The following is a 25,441-nucleotide window of genomic DNA, read 5'->3' as shown; positions in this document are numbered from 1 at the left end:
CACTCCTAAGCTACAGCCCCCCAGCCCTGCCAGTTCCTCTCCCTCCTAACCTACAGTGCCCTGCCCTGCCAGTGCCCTTCACTCATGACCCCCTGCCCCCTCCCAGCCCTGCTGTCCACACAGCTCCAAAGCACATGCAGCCGCTCTGCTGCTCTCTCCTACCTGCAAGCAGCTGCTGGGGGCCGTGTGCAGAGCACATGATCCCCCGACAGCCAATCACATTCCTCTGGTGCTCCCAGCCCCAAGCAGCCAAGCTGGAAGTCCCGGGAAAAAGCAGAGCAAAAACGTGAACATGTGCTTGCATTTTAAAAACCCACCCAGACAGAGGACAGGGGATCAAAAAAGAGGACATGTCTGGGAAAACCCAGTCATATGGTAACCTTAAAGAAGAGCAATTTGTAGAGATGTTTTTTCTCATAGAGAAGCCAAATTAATGTCTGGAATAATGAAATTGACCCAAACTTTTGTAATTCATCAACACCAATCTTTACATTATTTTAAATTATAAAAGCATATTTGACTGTGGGAGTGTCTGGGTCAGTATTTTTGTTTTTGTTTTTTTTTTTCTTGCTTTACATATGTTACTTTATAATCTCATAAATTATGACTGAAACTTTACTCTTTAATTTTTCTACTAGTGAGAGTTTTTTTCCCATTGTGATGTCACAAATGATCAGTTCTGATAGTTATAAAGATTCTACATAGGAATTTAGCATTAATTGTTAAAAGATCCATGTTTAAAAGAATAGGCTCGTGGTTCTAACCATACTTTTAATTTCAGTTATTGTTAAAACATACCTGATCTGCAAGAACCAGGTATTATTTCTCTGTTAGAGAAAAGCAATGAACCAATGTAGTTTTGCCCTTTTTTTGTATCTTCAGTGAATATATGAATTCATCAGGAGCTGTGAAGGGTTAACGGTGTGGGAAGCCTTCAATGCAAATACTACTCTATATAAAATATATGTCGTGCTAGAAAATATTCTATTGTCAATCCAAATAGAACACAAACTAAAATGAGATAATTGGGAAGGTGCCCATAAAGTCAGCCTGAATATATTATCACAAGTATATGTGAGATAATATTTGTTTTAAAAAGATTCTATGGCACTGTAAACTCAGTCTCATTAGAGACTGCATTTAAAAGGCTTATAAAGTTACTCATTAATGTTATCTTGTTGTATCTCCACAGCTTTTTCATTAAAGAAAATTCAGCAGAAAGCATTTTCTCCTGATAGCAGGAACCAATTTGCAATAAATGTTCTGGAAACCACTAGGGAAGCCATTACTGAGGTCTAATAAAAACAGACAAGCGTAACTTGTTCTATATTTTTGTTTCAATCACATACAGATGAGACCCCGCTCTCCACACCAACCGCAAGAGACAGCCTTGACAAACTTTCTCTAACTGGGCATGGGCAACCACTACCACCAGGTTTTCCATCTCCTTTTCTATTCCCTGATGGATTGTCCTCCATAGAGACCCTTCTGACTAACATCCAGGTAGGCCTTTCTGTAGATCAGTTTAAAGGGACAAAACTAGTGGCAGATTTGTCTAAATTAATACAACCATTCTAGCTTAATCAATTCATATTTGAATCAACTAATTTACAGAAACTTTGTAGTAATTTAGGTATTAAAGGAACCACAACAATCAAATGAGTTTAGAAATCGTCAGCTACAGTACAACAAAATACAGATTTTATATTAAACCACAGCAGAGATGTAGATGAAAGTGGCATTTGTATGCTTAAAATCATTTGTCTTAAATGCTCTTTTTATTACAGGCCAATGAAATGTATATTACTGCTTAGGTTTATCTCATTTACTTAACAGAGAAACATTTCCTTAATAAATAGTTACTTTAAAGTCCTGGAGTGCCAAGGTGGAAATGACATGTTAAGTTGTTTAAAAAATGTCTAATGTAAAAGGCATTCACAAAAAGCATTTATTTTACAAATAAGCTTATTTCAGTTAAAGCACTATCTTCAAAGAATAGACTTCAAAGAGTATTACTCAATTTTCTGCAGATTTCCTATTTAGTAGTCAGGATGTCTATTGTGTGTACAGTACAGTCTGACTCAAACATTATTCAAAATTTACACTTGCATGTAGCATGGAGCCAAGATAGTTGTGTTTGTGATTAGAGACAAGAATTTTTTGCCCACACATGCAGTGATCATGTGGTCAACAGATGGAATTTGTACAACCATATGGCTATATGTTTCATGCTGCAGCAAAATGGTAGTGCAGAAAAGTTTAGCAATATCATACTCACTCTAGCTGTGCTTGCATCGGCAACTATTAACTTCCAAACATAGTCTTTCACCACATTTTTCCTACAAAAACCCTTCTACAGCAAACACAGAGGAAATACATTATAATAGGCATTTTATTTAAGTTAATGAAATATGGTTTGGCTTGCCTTTTGAAATAAAGGAATTTAGGGAGTCAATCTGTTAATGCAACAGCTTACTAGCCAGGGTTATCTTAGTTTCTGTTCTACCTGTAAACAACTCAGGGAGGGGCAGGTAATCAGATTAAAACTCTGAATCTTAACACTGCTTCAGTATCAATATCTTCATGTGAGCCTTGCATTTGGAGGTGAGTGGATAGTTATGTATAACACACAGGTATGGCTAAATAGTACCAGGTAGAAACACTGATTTGCAACAGAAAGGGAAAAATTAGGGTCCATTTTCACTATTTAGAGGACCCAAGAATCAAGGAATCATTAGTGAGCATAGTCAGTTTTGGAGCAGCCCACTTCCTGTGCATTGACATGCAACTGATCAGTGGAAATAAAGACAAAGCCAGGCAATGTCTCAGCCAGACACAACTATTTGGTTCCTTTCCTCCAGTTCTGTTCTGGTATATGCATATCCAAAACTTTACTCCAGTGTAAAGAAGAGGCTGTGGCAGCTCCACTGCTATTCCACAGTGTTTGGGAGAGGGATGTCTGCTGCGCCATCCTCCACAGAGCCCAGACCTCATAGTCTAGCTACTTGTACTATGTACAAAGGAAAGCACTGAAGTGCCTGTGCACCTACGTATATGGAGTATCATTATCCAGCGACAGGATTAAGAAATAGGTGTCAAGAGACCTGGATTCTTTCCAATAGTGCATATGTCGTGTTGTGTGACCCTGGTCAAATCATTTCATAAGTGTGCCTCTGTGTTTCAACCTGCAATATGGGGACAATGATACTTCTTTGTAAAGTGCTTTGAGCTTAATGGAGAAAAGGCCTTATATATAAGAGCTAAATGTTGTTATTTGCCCATGGTTTACTTGAATATTCAGTATGACTCACAGTATTTATGGCTTGGGAGTCTCCTACATCTGACAGTGCAAACCAGAAGAGCAGATGTTTCAATAAGAGAAAAACTCTCAAACAAAGCTGCAAGAATAAAAACAACACGATTTTTGTTTCATAAAAAGATAAGCAGTAATCACTGAACTATATTTATATGAGTGCACAGTAGAGCATAAGCTCGAGTGTCTTGTAAAATTTTAACTTTTTTTGACAAATGTGTGTACTTGATATCATTGGACAGCAAACTAATGAGCAAAGCATTTCGCATCAACAAGTTAGCTAATCTTGTGATTGAATATGAGAGTGTTGCACTACTGCAAGATAAATGAGTATAGATTAATTTGCTGATACTGCATTCAGATTCCTCTTTCAGAAAATGTGGGCTTCAGATTATTTTGCTTTTTTTTAATGTTACCTTTCATAGAGAAATTGGGCTGGAAGGGACCTCCAGAGGTCATCTAGTCCAACTCCCTGCCTAAGGCAAGATCAGCCCTATTCAAATCATCCTATAAAATCCATAATCTAAACGCTACATAAGACTACCCTTAACCCTGACACAGCACAGACCTAATGCCCTAACCTGCCACAGGAAAACAGGGGGACCACAGCAGCCAATGTCCTGCTTCTATAAAATGTTGTCAATATATGCTCAAGAGTTCCCAGGTAGAGGGCCATGCCCCCTGCTACAGAGGAAGGCAAACCCCCACATAGTCCATGCCAATCTGATCATGGAGTAAAATTCCTTCCCAACCCCAAATATGGCAATGGGTCTGACTCTGAATGCAGAGGCAAGACCCTCTACACAGGAACCTCCGGCTTTGGTCCCAGCAGGAGCATTGACGCAGCCCAGTCAAAACCCCCAGCCTTGGATGCAGCCCGCACACAATGCCTCTGAAGAAGGCTTAAAAACACCATGGCACACATGGCATCAAGTGAGAGATTGGGCAACCAGCAAAGGCCAGTAGCCTGGGAACTACCCACGATAAAACATAGGCATCGCTACACCTAGATCATCCCTAACCAGTGGTTGTCCAGCCTCCTCTTGAACACCTCCAGTGATGGAGAGTCCACAACTCCCCTAGGCATCTATTCCTGTTCTCACCTTTGGTGAACTGGTTAAAAATAAAAGGCCATAATACACATACAAATGTTCGTGTCTTTTCTAATTGTAGTGTACTGCTTTCCTGCTTTTTACTTTGAGTTCCCATATTATGCAGACAGCCTATCAGCTTAACCAAGCTGGACAAGACTTCTGGATTTGATCAGTGCTGATAGTTTCCATGAATGAGAGGAAATCTCTCACATGCACCCAGTGGTAAAGGATGCTTTCCAAGCAATATACTTTCCTCCAAGAAGTTTCTTCCCTGTCTACCCTGTGCAAACACGCTATTAGGGTATCATTTAAAAACTAATCATCTTGCTACCTGTGTAGAAAAGCTGATTTTCTTTTTTTGAAAACCACTGTCAATAATTTATTTCTGCTTAAAACCCATGCTTAGCAAACAACCCTATACACAGTAGTGGCAAATCTGCTTGCCTAGTGATTACTGTACTTCATATACTTGAGGAAGGGACTTAAACATTTTGAAAATAAACTCAGGTCTTTAATATTATGTTTAAAGAGATAGGGTTAAAGTCTCAGCTATTGCGAAGTGGTATAGTTCCAGTTGTAAAGCAGTGCAAGGTAGGCCTGCTTATCAAAGCAACTGCTGAAATTTGTAGACTTTTTTCCTGTTTTTCTTAGCCTGCAGTGTGGTTTCTTTCTTTATAAGTCTAGGGTTTATTTTTGTTAGTTCTTTCAAAGCACTTATGGAAGCAAAAATAAAATGGTTAGTTTTATATTGATTTTTTATTTTGTATCTGTAAAGTAGTTAACAAAGTTACAATTTTCTCATTAGGTGTATGTATGATAAGTTTGCATGTGTTCATATAGCAATGAGAACAGTTGAGTCATAATTCTGACACAGCAGTGTGATAATGCAAATAATAACTATCGCTCATAAAATAAATAATAAAATATCACTTTGTTCTAGGCACTGCGGAGACACATAGGTAAAGGAGCCTGACCAAGGAAGAGCTGCTTCTATTTGGGCAGGGGTACAGGGACTTAATAATGAAAAGGGACTTGAGAGTATTTTTTGCTAAACAGGTGCAGTTAAGTGATGTGGGTCCTTTTCTCCATGTATATAACTTTTTTTCTTCTCCATAAAATACTATAGTATTCTGCCATTGAGCCATTGGCTACTACAGTATTATCTTAAAGCAGTGATTCTTAAACTTTTTAGACTCAAGCTAACCCTCAATAGACTCAAGGCACCTATTGGAACATGCTAGCTCTTAGTTTTCCCTCTTTTTTGCCTACAAAATAAAAGTAAAGCAGTTCTTCTTTTGCAAAGAACTCAGAAGGACCAAAAACTATGGATTTCTTTTTGAAATCTCTGGATTTATTTTGTGAACCATGTTTGTAAACCTAACACTGTTAACATTGTGTGGCACCTCACAGCACACTTGAGAGTATCTCAAGGCACTCTCAAGTACTGTAGCACCCTGGTTCAGAATCACTGCCCTGAAATATAGTACATTAATGGCTCATTGCAATATTCTGTGGTAGCAGTAAAGCAACTTTAAGTTTTAGGACCTTATTGTGCAGCCTGTCTCTCTACCATTAACATCAAGGCTAAGGACAAATAGTAAAAAAGCCCAAGGCTGAAACGATTCAGTCTTCACAGGTTAATCTAAGCTGCACAGATAGAACTGATAAACAAGTGAACAGAAATTCACTTTTAATTCTGGAAATGCAGTCACATGTCTGCTGTGGCCCAGGCCAGAAGCCGGGGAATGCTTAAGCCTGCCTCCCTACTTGGCTGGAGCAGACAGCTTGGGCCAAGTCTAGCCCTCCCACCCACCCTGCAGCATCCTGGCATGCTGGGAGACTGTGAGTTAACTTAAATCTGGAGGTAATCTGGGACAGGTTTCAATAAACTGGTTTAACCTAAATCAGTAAAGTCTAATATTACATCCATTCGGGTTCATCTTAAACTCATTTTGGTAATTTTGAAAGCAGTTTATATACACTGAACTTTTGTTGTGTTACATATTTGAAGCAGTGTCCAGTCTCTTATACTGGTTTATGTGTCATTTATGTCTTTAGCCCAATAAATGGCACCCTCATATTTAGAATCTTATTGCGACTGTTGGCATTGTACTATTTTGTTACTGATCCCTTTTAAATATGAGCACATTTTTTAAGCATGCCATCCTAATTAAAAGAGCAATCCACAAGAAGTTTACAAATAAGATTATTTTAAAATAAAGAAAAAAAAGATGACTAATTGTAGAGTTGGAAGTTTTTTGCACTGCACTTAGATACGAATGAATACTACAGAAAAATACTTGCAGGTATTAGCACAAACAAAATCTGCAGCTTTGCTTCAGCAGTGTTTGCCCTGTGGTTTAATTCAGGCGAGTAAGGGTTTCTTTCTTTTCTGGTTTCATAAGGATGTTAATGGGAAGGGAATATCACATATACCTGTGCAAGTGTGCATTTGCCGATGTATTCATACTGGAGGTATTAAAAAAAGCTCTTTCAAGAGTCATCTGTTGGAAGAATACAGAAACCCAATGTTTCTTGGGTTACTTATTCAACAGAGGGAATAATCAATTATGAACAGCATATTCAAAACATTAGCTGTGGACAAGAGTTAGCCAGCAATCTACAGGTCGATATACATTTTGTAAATCATTCATTGGATAATTTTTTTAATAATGAATAAACTTGTAAAGTCAAAGAATTTGTAAACTAAGAAGGAACAAAAATCTTTAAGTGAATTCTATAGGTTCACCGAGCTTCAGCTGCTGTAAAGCAACTCAGTAAATGCCACAGGGGCACATACAGCCTTCTTCTCAATGGCACAAGTTAAGCTAAAGCATGCACTCTATTCTTTATATTTTCTATCATCTAGTAAACTGTCTTAATTGTATTCTAGTGTAATTGCTTCATATTTATTCCTTAGAAGGTTCTGGTCCATAGAACATGCAGTAGGCCTGACTATAGAGAAAAGGAACTTCCTTGTATTTTCCACTTTCTACCAAAAATATATACTTTAAATATATACTTTGAAGAGTCATATAATTTATTTTTGTCAGTTTCAGCCTTGGTACTTTCTAAAAATAATAAAGGACGATCCTGGCCTTGTGGCCAAGTGTAATGTTAGTCTAATTTCCAATGGGATCTATAGTCTGCCCTGTACTCAAATTACTTGAGTTATGGTAATATGAGAAGGAAAAAATAATCCTTTTGTAAGAAAATTTCTCTTGAAGAATTTATAACTGGAAATAAATAAATAAATATTTAAGGAAAAAGGAGCTTCTGTGTGAATATTTAACATTTTAGCATTAAATGTAAGTTAGAAAATATTGTTAATAGTAGTATAAAGGGGGAGAATTACATTTTGCCCTGAAAGCCTGGCCCTAGTTTATCATAGAGAGAACTATACTGTATTACAAACAGATCTGGATCCTGAGCAGGTTTACTACAATTATTATTATTCAGCCTCCACAAAAACTGACCTTCCCTACAGGGAAATATTTCTTTTTGTTAATGTCCTCTGTTGCACTGATTTTCATTGTCATTGGCAGCATATTGATTTAATATCAGTTTAGAGGATTAGCCATAGCAAATACAAGTTGGACATACTCTATTTTGTGTAATCTTTTGCAGATGATCTACTAGTAGAATTCATAGAATTTCACACAACTTGGAATGACTATTATTGCTGCTTGTTCTGAGGTGTACTGATGATTTTTAAATGCTGACTCTTTAGTTGTTTTTTCCCAGCCCCCTGCTGTATTGAAGGCAGATATTGAATGTTTCCAGTATTTTTGCATTAGAGCTGTCATTGGCAGCAGCAGCACTTTTACATATACATCAGTTTGGCTCTGCTGCAGATTTTTTTCCCACATTGGACGCCTACTGATGTGCACTGATTTAACTTCTAAAAATGAAACTTAATTTTGTATAGCTTATAAGTAGTCCCTAGTGGGTCTTGGCTCCAAAAAGCTAATATTTTTCAGACATAATCAGCAGCAATAGGTAATGTATTACCATTAGTGATGTTAGGAGCAAGTATAAAAAAAGGAAGGGTTGGGGGAGGAGGTATGGTGTAGAAATTCAATAGAAATTTAATATGTTTTTAGCAACTTCATACTTTGCAGAGGTTCCTAATATAAAATTACACACATTGGTGGTGCAGTTCAGTCTTTTTTCCATTTTTATTCATAATGATTGTTTCATATTTAAAGAACACCAAAATATTGTGTTTTGTCAGCCAAGGACAATAATAGTTTAATAGTAATTTATTTTAAACTGCTACTGATAATACAACCAATCAACACATTAAGTGGTGCCAACATTGGCGTCTTGCTAAATAATCTCTAGGCTTTGCACTGAGAGTACATCTTTCAAAGATAAGTCAACAAGAGCAATCAGAGCAGAAAATTAGAATTTGGTATCTTAGAATTAAAATACAGCTAAACTAAAGTTTTAATTGGGGTGATCTAAAAGGGCACTTGATGTAATGATCTCTTTCATTTGTTACTAATTGTTTGTTCCTGATGAAGAAGAAACATGTACATGAATGTTGCTGAATTGAGTAAAGATGGCAGTTGCCTTAGCAGCTCGATTTTATTGTTAAACAAGATGGATTGTCAGAATGCGGGGGAGGGTAGTTTGCAGCTTAGAAATTCTGGGCTAATTTATTTTACATCAGGGAGGCTTTTTATATGGCTTTTCCTGATTTGGATTATGAGTGATTTGGGTTATCCACATACTCTGGTCAGAGAAAAAAGGGAGGAGATTAGAATCTTCTTGAAGTTGAGCAGTATCAGAAGAGGATAACATAATAGAAGTAAAACACACATTTTTGTCCACTGTTTTAAAATAGTTGTTAGTTCAGAAGTGTCCTGTATATGAAAAATGATTGTGAGGATCTAAATAAATAGATTTATTTTAAGAAAAAATATTGGAAAAAGTACAGATTTTCATTAAAACTTAAAAATACTCTGCAAAAGGATTTTTTTTATTTTAAGTTGTTCTTGGTTCTGAACATGTATGTATGATTTTGTTTAGCCCCATAAAATTCTGTTGAGGTTTCATAATGGAAACATGACTTTCTTTATAAATATTTTAAACAGTTTTTCTGTCTTTTCATGAGGATTATCACAACTTTTAAACTATTTTTATGAAATACAGAATTGTAGAAAAATATGGATGAAAGGGACTTCAGTTACTCAAGTCCAGCTTCTGCTCAAAACAGGATCATCCCTTTCTAAACTATTCCAGACAATTGTGTCCAACCTGCTTTTAAAATCTTTGAAAGTATGAGATTCCAGAACCCCTCTAGATAACCTATTTCAGTGCTTAATCACTTTCATATTTAGAAAGTCCTTCATCATAGCCAACCTAAATTTTCATCATTGCAATTTTCTTGTCCATTCCCCTACAGATACGGAGAATAGTTCATCGCCATCTTCTTTATAAGCAGCCTTCAGGTATCTGAAGAGAGTTGTCCCATCTTCCGTCCTCCATTTCTCAGACTAAATAATCCCAGTTCTTCCAACCATGTTGTGACCTCAAATCATTTTTGTTGTTTTCTTCTGTACTCTTTCTAGTATTTCCATGTCTTACTTGAAGTGCAGTGCCCAACATTACACATCAGTACTCCAGGTGGTGCTTCACCAGTCCTAAATACAGCAGAAGGATCACTCCCTTTGCTTTGAGTGTGCTAGCATTGTGAAGGATAGAACCCTGAATTAGAGAAGATTGAAGCAAAATGTTGAGTATGAAAAGGAATGAAAACCACTAAGAAGATGGTTAAAATTCTTAAAAGGATTCTTAATAAGGAGTCTGGAGGACGTGGTTTGGTAGACCTTGAAAACAGTAATGCTAGAAGAAGAGACATGACGAGGAGAACTTGGTGGGCACCCGTTTTCCCTTTCTGCAAATATTTCCAATATTTCATTCTTTTTTCAGTAACTCATTAAGACATTAACAGTTCTCCATTGGAAATCAGGGCTGGAAAGAGATCACCCTACATCTCAGAATATATAGTAACATGGTGGCAGGACACTTTACCAAGAGCATAATATTGTCTCAATTCTTCATGCTGCCAGATTAGAAGCAAGAATTTGAATCTAAACTTTTTCATGTAACTGAGCACCCCAGATACTGTCTTGAGCACCCAGGATACTGACTATTTTGGGGCCATTTCCTTCAAGCTGTCCTGTCATAGTTGTTTTCAGACTTTATATTCCAAATTAAATATTTATTTCAGGAGGGACTTGATTCTTGGTCTCATTCAACCCATGTGAGTGCTTAGCCACCAAGCTTAAAGTCTGTCTGTGTCCTTATTTTTCAGTTTGTCTTGTGGAGCTATTTCACTTTGTATAAATAAATTATAAATATTCACTGGGACAAAGGGAGGGACTAACTCTATAGCCCAGTTGTCAAAGCATTCACCAGGGATATGGAGAAAGTCAGATTCAGAAATCTGTTCTACTGAAGTGTAATTATTTATGCAGAGCAGAACAGCTTCAACCAGAGACTTTCTTCCATATTACCCATCTTCTAATTAGTCCCTTGGCATATGGAAGATCCAAATTTAAGACCCTACTTCACATCAGACATAGGAGACCTTGAACCAAAATTCCCTTACATGTACCTAACCAGGTACATACCAGCTGCATACCTATCAGACTATTGGCCATTTTGGGTTCTTTCTATTTCCTTGAGCATAAATTGAATGTGATATTGAGAATCCCTTCCTGCTTTTTTGTCAAGAGAAGGTGAAGTACTTGTAGTTTGTCTTCTGCCATAGGGTCGCAACTTCAATGCAGGGAGAAGATTTTTTAGAGCTAGGAATCTTTTTGACTATGTGTCTATGTTCTGTTTAGAAAGAGACTCTGATCTCATTTGTGGTTTATAAGGACACAATAAAAACATGATGCTGCCACCACCACTAATAATGAGTACATACAGCCATTACATTTGGATTGGTGTAACTTGGGTTAGGTTGATCTAAATGTCCTTCTATGCAGATGTTCACAGGGTGTAACAGAGAGCCCAGGTTCTCTGTTACTTTAAGATAAAGGCAGCCCAGGCAGGGAGTGCTGCAGGGCAGGTAGGGTGCAGCAGCTGCCAGGGCAACAGAGCAAATGAGGCAGTTAGCAGACATCTGCAAACAGTCAGCTGACTGGATGTAGGCAAGACCCTGGGATCATATAAGATCAAGGTTGAGGCTGGCAGAGGAGTCTTTCCCTGGAAGCTGCTGGGGGAAGCAGCTTCTGCCCAGGAGAGATACCCAGGGATACCTGACTGTCTGTGTGCTTCCTACAGGAGTAGTGAGGCCCCAGGAGCTCACAAGTTACCTTGGCAAGGAGGCAGGCTATATTAGGGGTAAAGATTTTACGTCTTCAAGGGGAAGAGGGCTGTTTTCATTGTTACTATTATGTTATAGCCCAGGGACTTATATTTATGTTGCTGTTTATACTGGTGGTTTGGACTGGGACTATAAGGGGTGGTTTCGGAGGTCCCATTAGTGCCTGTGAGGCACACAAGTGCCTGGAGCCCTTGCCAGGGCTGGGCTCAAGGACTGAGCTATTATTGAGCCCAGTGAGGGCCAGTATAAGGCTACCAAATAGATATGGGGGGCAGGGTGAAGGGACCCACTGCCTGAGAGGGACACAGTAAGATGTGGGGTCACAGAGACTCACTACCCAAGAGGTGCACACTGAGACAGGGACCAGGAGCTCAGTGTCTGGGAGGGGCACAACGAGATAGGGGCCAGGAGCCCTAGTGGGTTAGGGGCCTGGTGGAAAAAGCCCAGGGACCCAGAGAGTGATTAGAGTGAAGCTAGTGCCTTCATGCCAGGCCTGACATAGTGGGCCTAGGCAAAGGGGTCTGGTGAGATTGAAAGGGACGGAAGCTGGGGAAGCCGAGGCCCCAACAGAGGCAACAACATTATTGTAACACCTGTGAGGCTTGGGGCATGGTGTAGGGGAGGGAAAGGAGCCATACAATTTGCCCCTAAGGCTACAGGTGCCCTAAAGGGGCCTAGTCAAGCCAGGAGTGACCTGTTAGGATGGAGGAGTGGAATGAGATCCAGGGGAAAACTAGTAGTTTTGAGGCTCACACTGAGGCCTGTTGGTAGCCTTCCCTAAACACCGTTTGATAGTAAGATCAAGGCATGGCAGATGAGTGAACTAGAGAGAGAGGCCATAGAGTATGAGCCAGACAGGAGTTGCAGTTTCACTGAGAGGCATCATGGCTGCCCCAGCAGTTGCAATCTGGTACACACGGATTTAGATCCCCCCCAAAAATAGTGGGCCAGATCTAAGTTAGTTCACCTGAGGAGGTAAACTAACTTAGACTGGGAATGGATTAACCCAATCTTTCGAATGCCTGCATACATTTGGAGTGCAGTGCTGGGGCTGGGGCTGGGAAGGCCCAGCTCCTCAACATATCTGTGTTCTTTCTACCTCCTCAACCATGACCAGGCTATTTTTAGCTCCCAAGTCCCCATCCCCAGGTGGACAGCCCCCCCTGAAGACCCTCAAGCCCCCCAATCCCACCAACCTCCCACCAGACCCATCAACCATCACTGTGGACCTTCTACTCCCCTTGCTCCCAATCCTGTCTCTTCCCACTCCAAATTATTTATACCAGTTTCCCCATGTGGCTCCTGGGGCAGTGAATGCTTGTACAGGCCAATCCCTGTCTCCATTCATATGACTTTAAGTATCATGAATGTAGACCAGGTGTGGTGAATGGCTGTATGCACCCAATAATAATAATAATTAGAAGAAGAACAACAACAATGCTGTCCCACTAGCCAGGGTCATAGGGAGCTCACAATGAAAATTAAAGCTGTCCTTCATTGGAAAACTGAAAAATGGGCGATATTGAGACCATCACTTGTTTTCACTTGGGGACAAACTTCCTCCTTAGATGCAGAAGCCCTCATTTGTACAGGGTGATACTGTTGTGCTTTCCTGTCTCAGATAGGTGAAGTCCTGCAACCTTTTTGCATACATTGTAAGCACAAATGAAGCCTGAGTGAAGTTTTTCTTTTTGAAAACTTCACCCTATGTGTTTTTCAGATAGCTTGTCCACCTGTTAAAATGTTTTTCAGTATAAAAAAATGGTAATAGGAAGGCTTATTAGGCTGATATGTGACCCCATGTAACAGTGACCTGGTAACAGGATTATTTCATTTGTAAAATCTCACATGTCTAATCAAGGAAGAACAACAGCAGTTATTTATTATGTCAGCTGTTTTACATTCCCCAACATTACACTGTTCAACTTTATTTTTGAACAGGGCCTATTAAAGGTTGCCATAGACAATGCCAGAGCTCAAGAGAAACAAGTCCAACTGGAAAAGACAGAGCTGAAGATGGAGTTGTTCAGGGAACGAGAACTGAGGGAAACTCTTGAAAAACAGTTGGCTGTGGAACAGAAGAACAGAGGTATTTCACAAACACTTAGATTCTTTTGTAAGCACCCATAACCTCTTTGTAATTTATTTACCCAGGAAAGCTCATTTCTGATGCAACATCTGGTTTTGAATAGAACCCTTCTCTCTACCTCATTTTATAGCCACCCTGACTGCAATTTAGGAAGTTAGTAGCTTGCCTGATCCTGCATAATAACTGATCAGGATTTGAACCCAGACCTTCCCTTTTCTCAGCTTTTAGCTGGAAGCTCTTTTGTCATAACATGTCATGAAGATGTAAAGACAGTCATATACTTATTCATAACACATTCAAAATTATGAAATCATGTTGTTGGATATAAAACCAAACTTTGACCAATTTCGGCTTTTAGCAGGAGGTGCATTCCGTTAATCCAAACTCAGCCTTTATTAATTTTTGTTTATCATCACCAATTTTTAGCACCATTATTTTTGTTTTTATGTGACTAGATGATAATAACAATAGGAATAATGTTTAGGAGATCAGACAGTTCAGCATTCATAAAGTCCAAGTTAATATTAATAATATTATTGGTTAATTCTTTATTATAGCATAACAACAACAATTTGAACTTTATGAGTACTAAACTATCTAATATTGTAAGCATCTCATAAGATACACAATTTTGGGCAACCCAGAGGTAATAAGATATAACAATATTGAATAGTGAATCTTTTAGTTTATCCATACTAGGCTACCTATTTGTTCATAGAAGGGCTTGCTATGAATCTGAATTAGGGTAAAAGGAACAGCAATTCAGGTGTTGACTTTAAACCACTATAAAGGATATGCATGCATCAGATGCTTTTTTCAATTTCATTTTAGCTCTTTTATTTGACATTGTAAACAATAACTATCAATGTCAGGCACTTAAAAATATTTTTCATGAACTGTTTGCATTTTGAGAGTATTCTTCTAGGTTTACTACTCTATTTTTCTGCATTTATCATTGCATTGTTATTTAATTACATTGTAGGGGGCAGTTAACCTCTTGTGCTCACAGGATGTTCAACATGGATCATGACAAGTCATCTATATTTTTGGCATGCTAGATGTATAATTCTGTTCTTAGGGTAGTTTAATTGTTTGACAAAATAGCTAAGCAAGAAATGTCTGTGTAGAACTGAGGATGCTTGGATTCATAATCAGTAGTATTATATCCTGAGTATGGTTACATTATTAAGTAGCACTATAACCCTAATTTAATGCCTCTACCCACTAGAGGGCATGACTGTTACACTATAAATTTCCCTTTTAAACAGAGGCAAGGATTTCTGAGGCTGATATCTTTTATTGGACCAACTGTGTAGTTGGGATAGTTAAAGCAGCTTTCAACTGCAAGAGATTTAAAAACTTGTCTAACTTCATCCCAAATACATAGTTGGTCCAATAAAAGATATCACCCTAAGAGATCCTTGCCTCTCACATAATTTCTTGATCACCACAGCTACATGACTGTCACACTACCTTTTAAACAGATGAGAATGAATCATTAAACTTAATAACTATTAATAATTCCCACAGCTGTTCACTGAATCTTCACTAAAACTGTACCTGACCTATTTAATTTGGTAAGATTATACCGATAATACCTTATAAACAACTTCCTTGAGGATTTCAGGTATTCTTTACAGTACTGCACAATTCTATGCTTCGCAACATGCCCACAACACAATGGGTAGTATGCCTGTTTCACAGACAAGCAAACTGAGGTACAGCAGTGGGGTTAAGATTACAGACTGAGAAGGATCACTTGATAATCCCTGCTTTTCTGTGGGATACTGAGGTAATTGGCTGTTGTATCATCAATACTGCATATTGTGTCTTTCTGATTTGTACCACTAGTGATGACATTACAGCTGGTAGGACAGTTAGAGCAAGGAGGTTTGAGATTTGGCACTTAAGTGGTACATGTGATAAAGTAAAATAATGATGGCAGTTGCCTCCCCTAGAGGCCATCTTTATATAAAAAGATGATAGGTGATGGGCTGTGCTTGAAGATAAACAGAATCAAGGAGGTGAAAAGAATAAAGTGGAAAGGTATGATTATTTTAAGAACACATTTCTTGCTAGAAGGGAATATAAAAATCCCTGCATGCTATTTTAATGATCATTTTCCATGGAAGCAATCATCATTTCCAAAAGGACACTGCACAAACATTAATGGAAGCATTAGTGCAAGGGAGAGAAGGCCCATAAGATCATTCTCAGGATGTGACTCACTATGAATATGTTTGAGAATTCTAGCAATATACTTAAAACTTGGAACATAAACATATGTTCTTCACATACAGCTTGTATTCCTTTATATGAATCCAGTTTTAGGTAACCAATCCAAATAGCTACCCATAATAGGTCATATAAATTCAGCAGAAATCTCTGTTTGTTTAGTGTATGTTTATCTGAATTTTTCAGGCATTTTAGGCAACAGCAGTTAACTGTCACTGTATTTACTACAACAGTGTTTTTTTCTTTATCTTATTTACTGTACCTTTTCCTTCCAATATGCATGTCTTCCAATTAGTGACTGGTGTCTGATCAGGTAGTAAAAGCAGGATAATATTTCTTTTGTGGGCAGCTACACAATAAGGGTTTGCTAATTCTGTCTCTGACTGCCATAGTCACATCTACAAAGTGTCAGCCGTGATGACATTTTAATTCAAAAAGCAACATATGTTTGCTTCTCATTTATTAAAGTCACTAGCAAAGTACTTATCATGAAAAACATTGAAGTGACTCAAGATGCATTTAGTTTATAATTTGTAGAAGATGATAAATTTACTCTTATTTACTAATTCACTGATGCATCAATAGTGTATACCAATACAGAGTGTGGTTGGTACTATGCAGAGTGAAAGAATCCATGTCTTAGGCCCAAAGAACTTGTGTACCATGCAGAGAGAATTGTTCAGACACAAAATGCATTGGATTGCCCCAAGAATGCCTTGGTCTTAGCATATGGCTTTAAAAATGGCTTTTACTTTTCAACAGCATTTCTTATTTGGTCATTTGAATTGTGGTAGGCTTTACAGAGAATGGGTTATTGGCAGAAATAAGAAGGTGTGAAAGACCCATGTTACTTGCACAATAATTATGGAAAACTGAGGAAGGAACTCGTGGTCAGGGGGAGGGAAACATGCTCACATGTTCTATAGCAGTTTACTTTGACTTGCCATGATTTACAAAGGTCTGTTCACATTACTTTCACAGAATCATAGGATTGGAAGGGATCTCAAGGGTCCAAACCCCTATATGAATCCCAGAATGCTACTCCTAAAATGCTACATCACTGCATCAGGGATCTAGATTCTGCAATAAGGCTCTCTAATCTCCGTGACACAAAAGTCATACAATCTATGGCTATAAGGTCTGGAGAAGCACATTGACAGCATACAGAAATGAGGATTTATATTGAATTCTGTCCAAATAAGTGCCACCTGTGTGCTCCATTTTTGTCCTGGTCCTGCAAGCTCTTTGCAAGCAGAACTCTAGTTAAAACAGATCATTGTGTGTAGATGGAAGGCTTGCTAGATTGGAACCAGGACATTTAATTTTATAGCACACCTAATTTGTTTGTATATTTTTCCATACATTTTAGACAGCAATCTGATGTCTAGTCTGACAGGTACTCCAGCACTGTTGTTGCTGCAAAGTTCAGGTAGCTTTATTGCAGGATTTAGAGAGAGTTTTATGTTATACACCTCCTTCTGGCTTGATAAAGAATGTGAGGGAATCAGTGGAGGGGAAAGGAGACACAATAAAAAAAGAGCACAACTAATAAGATTTGGTTAAAGAAATGTAAGTTGGGAAGGAGACTGGGCACCATGAGGAAAAATGGGGAAGGCAGCAGCAACATGGCTGAAAATGCAGAAAGTCTACAAAGGCTGGTGTCTTAGGCTGAAGAGTAAAGGATATCACACTGCAAATTCCTGTTCCCATATCTGCTTTTCTAAGCCTCCTCTTTAGCAGGCCTGAGGTGTAGCACCCAGGTGGAGTAGGGATACTGCAAACAGTTACAACTCCCCCTTGTGGGAGAGAGACACACAGGCAAGCAGAGGATAACTTGTCACTGAGCACGCACCAGCTGTCTGCTCACGTGGACTTATTTCTGGAAGAGTAAGACAACCGAAAACAAAACTGCAAGAAATGAGAATATTCATGTGAGATAATGCAAAAGGTAAAATTGATGACCAGATCCATGGTTGTGGAATTTTGGACTTCGTACATCTTTGCCTATATTTATCAGAGAATCATTTAAACAGTACCTGAATATTACATATAGCTTCTAACAGTATAGAATAATTGTTAAAATAACTCAATGCAGTGGAAGCATGTCATAACTACATATGGACAGTGATTCAGAGAATATGAAATATTGCAGATGTATCATTTCAGAAACCCATAAGTAGAACTAAACTTGACTATACTGATTTTCTTTTTCCCAGCAATAATTCAGAAAAGGTTAAAGAAAGAAAAGAAAGCAAAGAGGAAATTGCAGGAAGCACTTGAATTTGAGACTAAGCGTCGGGAACAAGCAGAACAGACACTGAAACAGGCAACTTCAACAGATAGTCTCAGGGTCCTAAATGGTAAGAAGCCACTTTTTGCTTGTGTGTTGTTAACCCCAAGTTTAAGTGCCAGACAGAGTTGATTGTATTGATGAAAAGTGTTTTTCTGCTGTAGCAGAAATAAGTTTTCTTTTTTTGCTCCTTTTGATGATACGTCTCAATTCAATGTGATGCCATTTTATATAATATATGCACAAATTATTTAATTCAAATGAAATTAGAAAAACTTTACATTATTGGCCTGAGAAGTTAATTTTTGGAGACTCCCCGCCCCCCCCCCCCCCCCCCCCCCCCGGCTTAAAAATCTATTGCTTATTAATCTTCCTATAGTCTACAAAAAAAGATTGTCTTGGCCTCCAGTCATTGTTCAACATTTTAAAAAGTGACAAAGGTTGATTGTATTGTAATTCAGCATTGGAGTAACAGGTTGTAAAAAAGGCTATAAGAATTGAATGAAATATGTGTCAGTCTTACCTTTCTGTGCTTCTAGACTCTCTGACCCCAGAGATAGAAGCTGACCGCAGCGGGGGCAGAACAGATGCTGAAAGGACAATACAAGGTAGGAATTTGCAAACAGCTATAAATCTAGATCTTGCTATATGAGTTTTTCCTCAGCTCTAGCCTGCTATTCAAGCATGTAGCCTACCATCTGGGCCACATCAAAACAAGTTCAAACAAGGTCAAGTTCATCTTGCTTGTTTATAAGAGAGAATTCATTCTGTGCTGATAGATTTTCTTTAAATTAATAGGTCATTTCTGTTTATATAAAGCAATTAAAGAGGAATAATTAATTTGAAACAATGTGGAACTGAATCATAGGCATACTGAATGTACTTTTTTCTGAATGTAACCTAAGATGTTGTTTCCTGAGGTACATTTAAAACACTGTGAACCTATTAACCATACAAATAGCTTGACCAGTTAGATACTATTCAAGCCATGATGAGAACTTCATAGCTAATACTCAGTGGCTGTTACTGCAAGGTGTGTTTCAATAAGTGACTTGAAACATGAACGATAAATAAAACTGTTTATACCCCTCTTGGATTTTTCATTTGCCAAATGTTCCATATCCCATTATTTACATTTTAATAAACCAAATCTGCTGAGTAAATTTATACTTGGAATACTAAAGGGAGCCATATTACTTCCTCCGTGGAGCTAAATATATATATTACAAACACCAGGAAATTAGTAAAGAATACATTTTGAAGATAGCATTTATGTTATAATGTCTTCTTTAGTCAACAGGCTAACTCTACCTACATGAATACTAAACAGCAAAAACAGCATTTGTTTTCAATTGTAAATGAAGATGCATTTTTCAAAGGCAAGCCTAAAATGATTAGCTCCAGTAATCGCTCTCAATTGATTTTATTTTGCATTTTAAAGTCAATCATCTTAACGGTATCATTTGACATCTTTTGTGTGTTATTTAATCGCTTTTCCCAACTCCTAAAGAGTTGTTACTGGCGTACCACAAAAGAGGCAGTGGCAATATATTCAAAAGTCAACAAGCTTCAAACTTATTAAACCTGTCTAAATAAATACAAAGAAGACAAATAGTCCTTACCAGAATGTAAGGACATGTACATTACATGTAAAAAACTACATTTAAAGATAGCTATGGTTGCAAAGTCAAGCATTCAGAATTTAGGAAATGCCAGAATTAGTTGCCCATGCAAATTTAATTTGGCCCCTATGTATGTATCTTGTGTTTTATTATTTTATTTGTATATAATTTTTGCACTTCTTATTTGCATATTATATTTTTCTTAAAACCCTTGCCTTATTTAGTATTTAGGATAGACAGTGCTCACTTAATGAGCAGTTATCCAGTATTTTACCCAAATATGTCTTCACACCTTCTTCACTATTGCATATTATTCAAGGCCTACCCTGGAGAAAAATTCAATCTTCTAACATACTCATTCCAACTTTATTTGAACACTTTACATACATAAATTAATTTTCCTCATAACATGTCTTATAAGGTGAGGAGCTGGTACTGTCCTCATTTTAGAGGTGGGAAAAAGAGGCAAAAAGATTAAAAGCAAAAGTATAGACTGATTTTAGAAGTCCAGTTTGAGATGATTAGGTTCTAGTTTCTCAGGCTACTTGAACTTTTAGCACTTTATAGTAAGATATAATTCTTACTAGCTTTTAGGGAAACATTTATCTTTGTTTAGCCATTGAAGTGATACTCTCTCCTCCAGCAATTCCTTATGTACCTACTTTCACTACACACATTCCACTTTCTGTAGCATATGAGGCCAAAATCCTAGAGGAAATATGCTCATTAACCATGCATTCCTGGTTTATTCTTGGAGCACGGTCCTTTTCTGTGTGACAAAAATATTCCAAGTTAAGCCCATGCTTCCTTAACATTTCAGCAGGACATGTGTTGAGAACAGTTGTGAAACTCAGCACCATGGGGCACTGATAGATGCGCGCTCCCTGCTGTAACTCCCCAGCTGCCTGTGGGAAGGCTCCAATCCATCTGCTCCACCCTGTAGCTCAGGCTGGGCAAACCCCAAATGAAACTCCCCACCCTCCCTTCTCCCCCTCCCATTTTGCAGACAGCACTGGAGGCAGGGCTGGGCTTCGTCAGCCTGGCCCTGCTTCCAGTGAGCGCTGACACAAGTTAACAAAGGCACTCTGCTTTGGAGTGCCTTCATCTGAAGTCTCATGTAATGAGGTTCCAGATTGTTGCGTGATCGGGCACTGTTAAAGCACTCTGCAGCTGTGTACTTCTGTAAAGGCACAGCTGTTAAGCACTTCAGGGGCCCAGTTGTGTGACAAACCAACACTTCTGTCAGCACCTACAGTGTCTTGTAGTTGCTGGGAAGAGCAACTGTGAGAAAAAATCCTTAGGCTCCGAAGCCCCCAAGATGGAGCATGCTCAGTGTAGATGGAATTTTCAGAAATTTTAGGTGTTAAACTCTATCAAGTCTCTCCTAAGTATCTAAAAACTGAACAATAGGAAAGGTTTATCAGTTGGCCAGACTTGGATGTTTTCATGTCTGGATAGCAAAAAACAAACCTTCATAAGAAAGCAACCAGCATTCCTGCCAGAATTTTAGCTCCCTATTCCCAAGATTGACCTATGCTGGCTGAATTAAAATGAGTTAACAACTTTTTCAGATTGCTAGTTACTAGAAAATTTGCTCCAGGAGTGTACTTGGTAGCCATGTTGGTCTGAGACAAAAAGACAAGCAAAAAACTAGAACTCTTGGTTCCAAAATGATACCTTTTATTAGATCGACTGGAAGGTATCATTTTGGAACCAAGAGTTCTAGTTTTTTGTATGTGGAAAATTTGCGGAATTGTCTTGGTTTTTAATATTATGGTAATACATTTACTAGGGCAAATCTTATTCTTTTGGGCTATGCACTTATTAGTGCATGGATAGTACAGTTGTCTCTATCAGCAATCATTACTCTTTTGAAATTTTGATAATGAATATGCTATGCAGGTGTATAGTTAGGCAAGCCAAAGGCAGGGAAGTGACATGATTCGGTGGAGAAACAAGAAAAAAGAATATGAATTGTGAAATACTGAGTATAATTGCCTTCATTTTAAATAATTTTAGGCCAAGAATTTAAACCCCAAATGATGTATCAACTATCAAAATTATCAACTATTCCAGAATAAGTTGATGGATAATTGTGTTAGTTAAAGAATGCTGTTGACATAAAAAATTGCATTTAAAGCTGCATTGAGTCAACTGTACACTTGACTTTATATGGGTCTTTAATACAACAACTGGGTGAGAAGCTATTAGTGAGAAGCTATTAAAATAGGGGGGAAAGGATATTTGGGGAAAAAAAGAGCATACACCATTAAAATTGGCAGAGAATATCAGCAGCTCTTGAAATGCCCTTTTAATTCATTTTTCAGTGCTGGCTAGATTTCAGGTTGCTGAGATATCCTTAAAAGTTAAGACACCAATAAAGATATATTAAAATCCATGGGCCTCAACATGTTCATACTTTTCCTAACCCAAAAATACATTAAAACATTCTTAACAACTGGTGTGAACACTGGTTTAAAAATATTATTTCTTGTTTTTATTTTTGTTCTGTTTTAAAAATAATAAAGCAGAGTATCCTCTTCTCCATACATATTATAGGTTCCTTAGGTGCCCATGCCTAGCTCCCAGCCAGGTCTCCCAAGACCCCTCATCCCACACCACAAGGTACCATACAAACAAATATTTGACGTTTATATACTGTTTTGCTATCAGGACTTTTGTTGAACAATACAACAATTACAGGTACCTGCTCCCTATTTTTTATCCTTCCTTACAAAACCTTCTCTTTTCTCCATTTGTTTTTCTTCTCTCTCTGCTCGTCTCTTTCTCCATATAACCTTCCATTTCTGTGTGTAATTTTTTCTCCCTCTCTTCACCAATAAATTTCTCATTTTCTATTTTATATCACACAGGTTTTTCCTCTGCTCCTAACCCATTCACACACAGCCTCTTCACACCCTTTCTATTGTGCATTATGTAAATATTCTGGATCCACATTTTCTGATCTGCTTCCTATTATCTCTCTGTTCTGCTCACAGCAATAATTCTTTCTATCTTCCTACTCCCAAACTATGCCCATTTTTTGTCCATTCACCCAAAGCTTTCCTGTATGTTGTTCTTTCCATCTACCCCCAAAACTGACATTTTTTTTGTGCATTCTCCATACATTTCTGGTTCTCTACTGACTATTCAGTCTATCGTTTTCTCCCAGTCCACACTTCACTTCTAGCTGCAACATGCCATGCATCCTATGCCTGACTTTCATGCCTCACAAAGGCAGCACAGTTACTACTCTGGCAGCAGTCCCTCTTCTTGCTGACCCTAGGCTCACCAATGAAGTTTTAGGTTTTTGAATTCCCAATGCTTTTCAAACTTCTCCTCCATTCCCCAAATCCCTCCTCTGCCTCTGCTGACCCTCAGTTTTTTCCCCACTTCTTAGTTTTTCAGTCACACCTTTCTTCCATTAATCCATCTCCTGATGCCTTACATGCTCCAAGTCCTCATCTGATCGCCAGTCTAGACTTCATTTTCCATTTCCTTGTTTTGCACCTAACTAATGCTATGCCCTCTTTGTGTCCCAGCAGGACAATGTTTTACCTCCATGCAAACAAACACTTCAAGTCCCTTCACTACCACCCAGAAGATTGATCCTGTGCTTTTTTTAGCTTGTTCTAGCAAACTGCTCTCTCCCTTCCCCTTTCTCTCTAACCCAGTTCTCCAACTTATCTGCAGTCTGATTTTCATAGGTTGGGGGAGTGGGCATGAGGTTGCTACTCATGCTCTCTTCTTATGTCAGAAGGAAAGCTATCCTGTGCTAGGATTGAGAGCTGGGTTTACTCGAAGCATCTATCCTGCTCTGTCTCTGCAGCTTCTCAGTGGTCCTCTTTCCATTCCAGGGAATCAAACAGAGTGTCTATCACCCTCATAGAGCTAGACTAGTGAGAAGTGGAAAGAGAGCAGGCAGCTGAAACCTAGCATATGCCTTAGTCACTCAGAGAATTAGCTACTGGGGGTGCTTACCAAGTGGTGAGGAAGTTGGGATTTAACTTTGCATATCGTATGTACTTAATATGCATTTTGCTGTTTAAGTACGGGGCAGAGATTTAGGGCAAGGGATCTGCTTGCAGCTGCCATTAGCACTAAGTGGTATTGCTTAGATAAATCCTCCGTCACTTGACTGAAAATGTGTGAATTTTTGTTATCTTAGCTGGTTTGAAACACTATTATTAGCAGGCATCCTGGTTTTCTTTGGTAACAAAAAACAACCCAATTTTCAGATTAAGAAAGTAACCCCAAATCCACATTTTTCCATGATTAAAATGAAACACCACTAATATATAGATATATATGTGCTGTTTCATTTTAATTGTGGAAAAATGTGGATTTGGGGTTACTTTTTTTAATCTGAAAATTGGGGATTGTTTTTTAACAGAGAAAACCAGGATCCCTGATTATTAGGCAAGTAGACACGTAGAATAATTTAAGTTTGTTGTAAGCCGTCACAAAATACTTGTGTTTGAAAGGTGTGTAGTTGACAGACCTATTCAACTTAAAGTAGTGAAAGAAACCTAAAAGAAATTATCCCCATCTTTGGCTCTTATATATACTACAGGCAGGCAACCAAGTGCACCATTTCTCACTGCTTTACAGGGGAGATCTGTCTGGGCAGTTCTGCATCCTGGGCAGTGGCAGGGGTGGGTCACGACTGCCAGCAGCAGTAGCAGTTGCTATTTTGTGTGGGCCCTCCAAATCAGTACCTGGGGCTAGTGCCCTGCTCATCCCCCTTAGCTAGATTACGGGTCGACAATATTGGCTATGTCATAAAAAGTCGTAAAAGAACATTTCAAAGGTAGAAAAAGTCAAGCTCTCCAAAGTTTTGAAATGCTAGAGTTAAGCATTGCCCTTTCATGACACCTTCAATCATCTAGTGCATATACATTATGACAGAGGTGACCAACCTGTACAGGCAACCTCTGTCTGCAGCCTGCAGCATATTGGGCTGTGGGTAGAAAGCAGAGTGGCAGATGGGTCAGGGGAGCAGAAAGTAGAGCTTAGATGGGATATGGGAATGGGATTGGAGTGGCACTTGGAAAGGGTGCAGTGCTTAGTTTGTGGCAAGTTTGCCAAAAAGGTTGCGCCCCACCTCCTTTCCTCCTCCCCTCCCACACACACTGTGTTATAACATCATTTCATTAAGACATGTCCTTTGCTCACATCATCAGGTGTTATTCTTTCCACAGCTTTCTTCCTCAATCAAGGTACTGGAGAGATGATGCTCACTGAATGAATAATTATTAATGTTTTGTTTTATCATGATTGTTCAATATATGGACTCATGCTTTATTTCATAATAATAAAACCTAAGTCTCATACAATAATAAGTTATATAGTTTCACCATTAGAGTCTAAAGTGCTCAGGAAGGAGATGAACTCTTTGGGTAGAGGTGATATTTTTTTATTAGACCAACTAAATAGTTGCAAAAAAGTTGTTCTTT

The 25,441-nt window shown here is 38.4% G+C and overlaps 1 protein-coding gene across 1 annotated transcript in view; it reads left to right on the top strand.

Annotated features, from left to right (window-relative positions):
• DACH1 (dachshund family transcription factor 1) overlaps positions 1–25,441 on the top strand; it is a gene marked incomplete at its 5' end in the record, with an annotated part of 684,310 nt that overhangs the window by 585,903 nt on the left and 72,966 nt on the right. The window contains 4 exons of the mRNA XM_019523822.1: positions 1,352–1,503; positions 13,691–13,838; positions 18,290–18,433; positions 18,903–18,971. Of these exons, the coding sequence (XP_019379367.1) occupies positions 1,352–1,503; positions 13,691–13,838; positions 18,290–18,433; positions 18,903–18,971 (513 nt within the window). The remainder of the gene's footprint in view (positions 1–1,351; positions 1,504–13,690; positions 13,839–18,289; positions 18,434–18,902; positions 18,972–25,441) is intronic.

This window comes from Gavialis gangeticus, unplaced genomic scaffold (assembly GCF_001723915.1).
Source record: "Gavialis gangeticus isolate Ggan-Ray unplaced genomic scaffold, GavGan_comp1, whole genome shotgun sequence".
NCBI lineage: Eukaryota > Metazoa > Chordata > Crocodylia > Gavialidae > Gavialis > Gavialis gangeticus.
The sequence above is the reverse complement of the archived record's forward strand: the minus strand, read 5'-3'. Positions and strand labels throughout refer to the sequence as shown.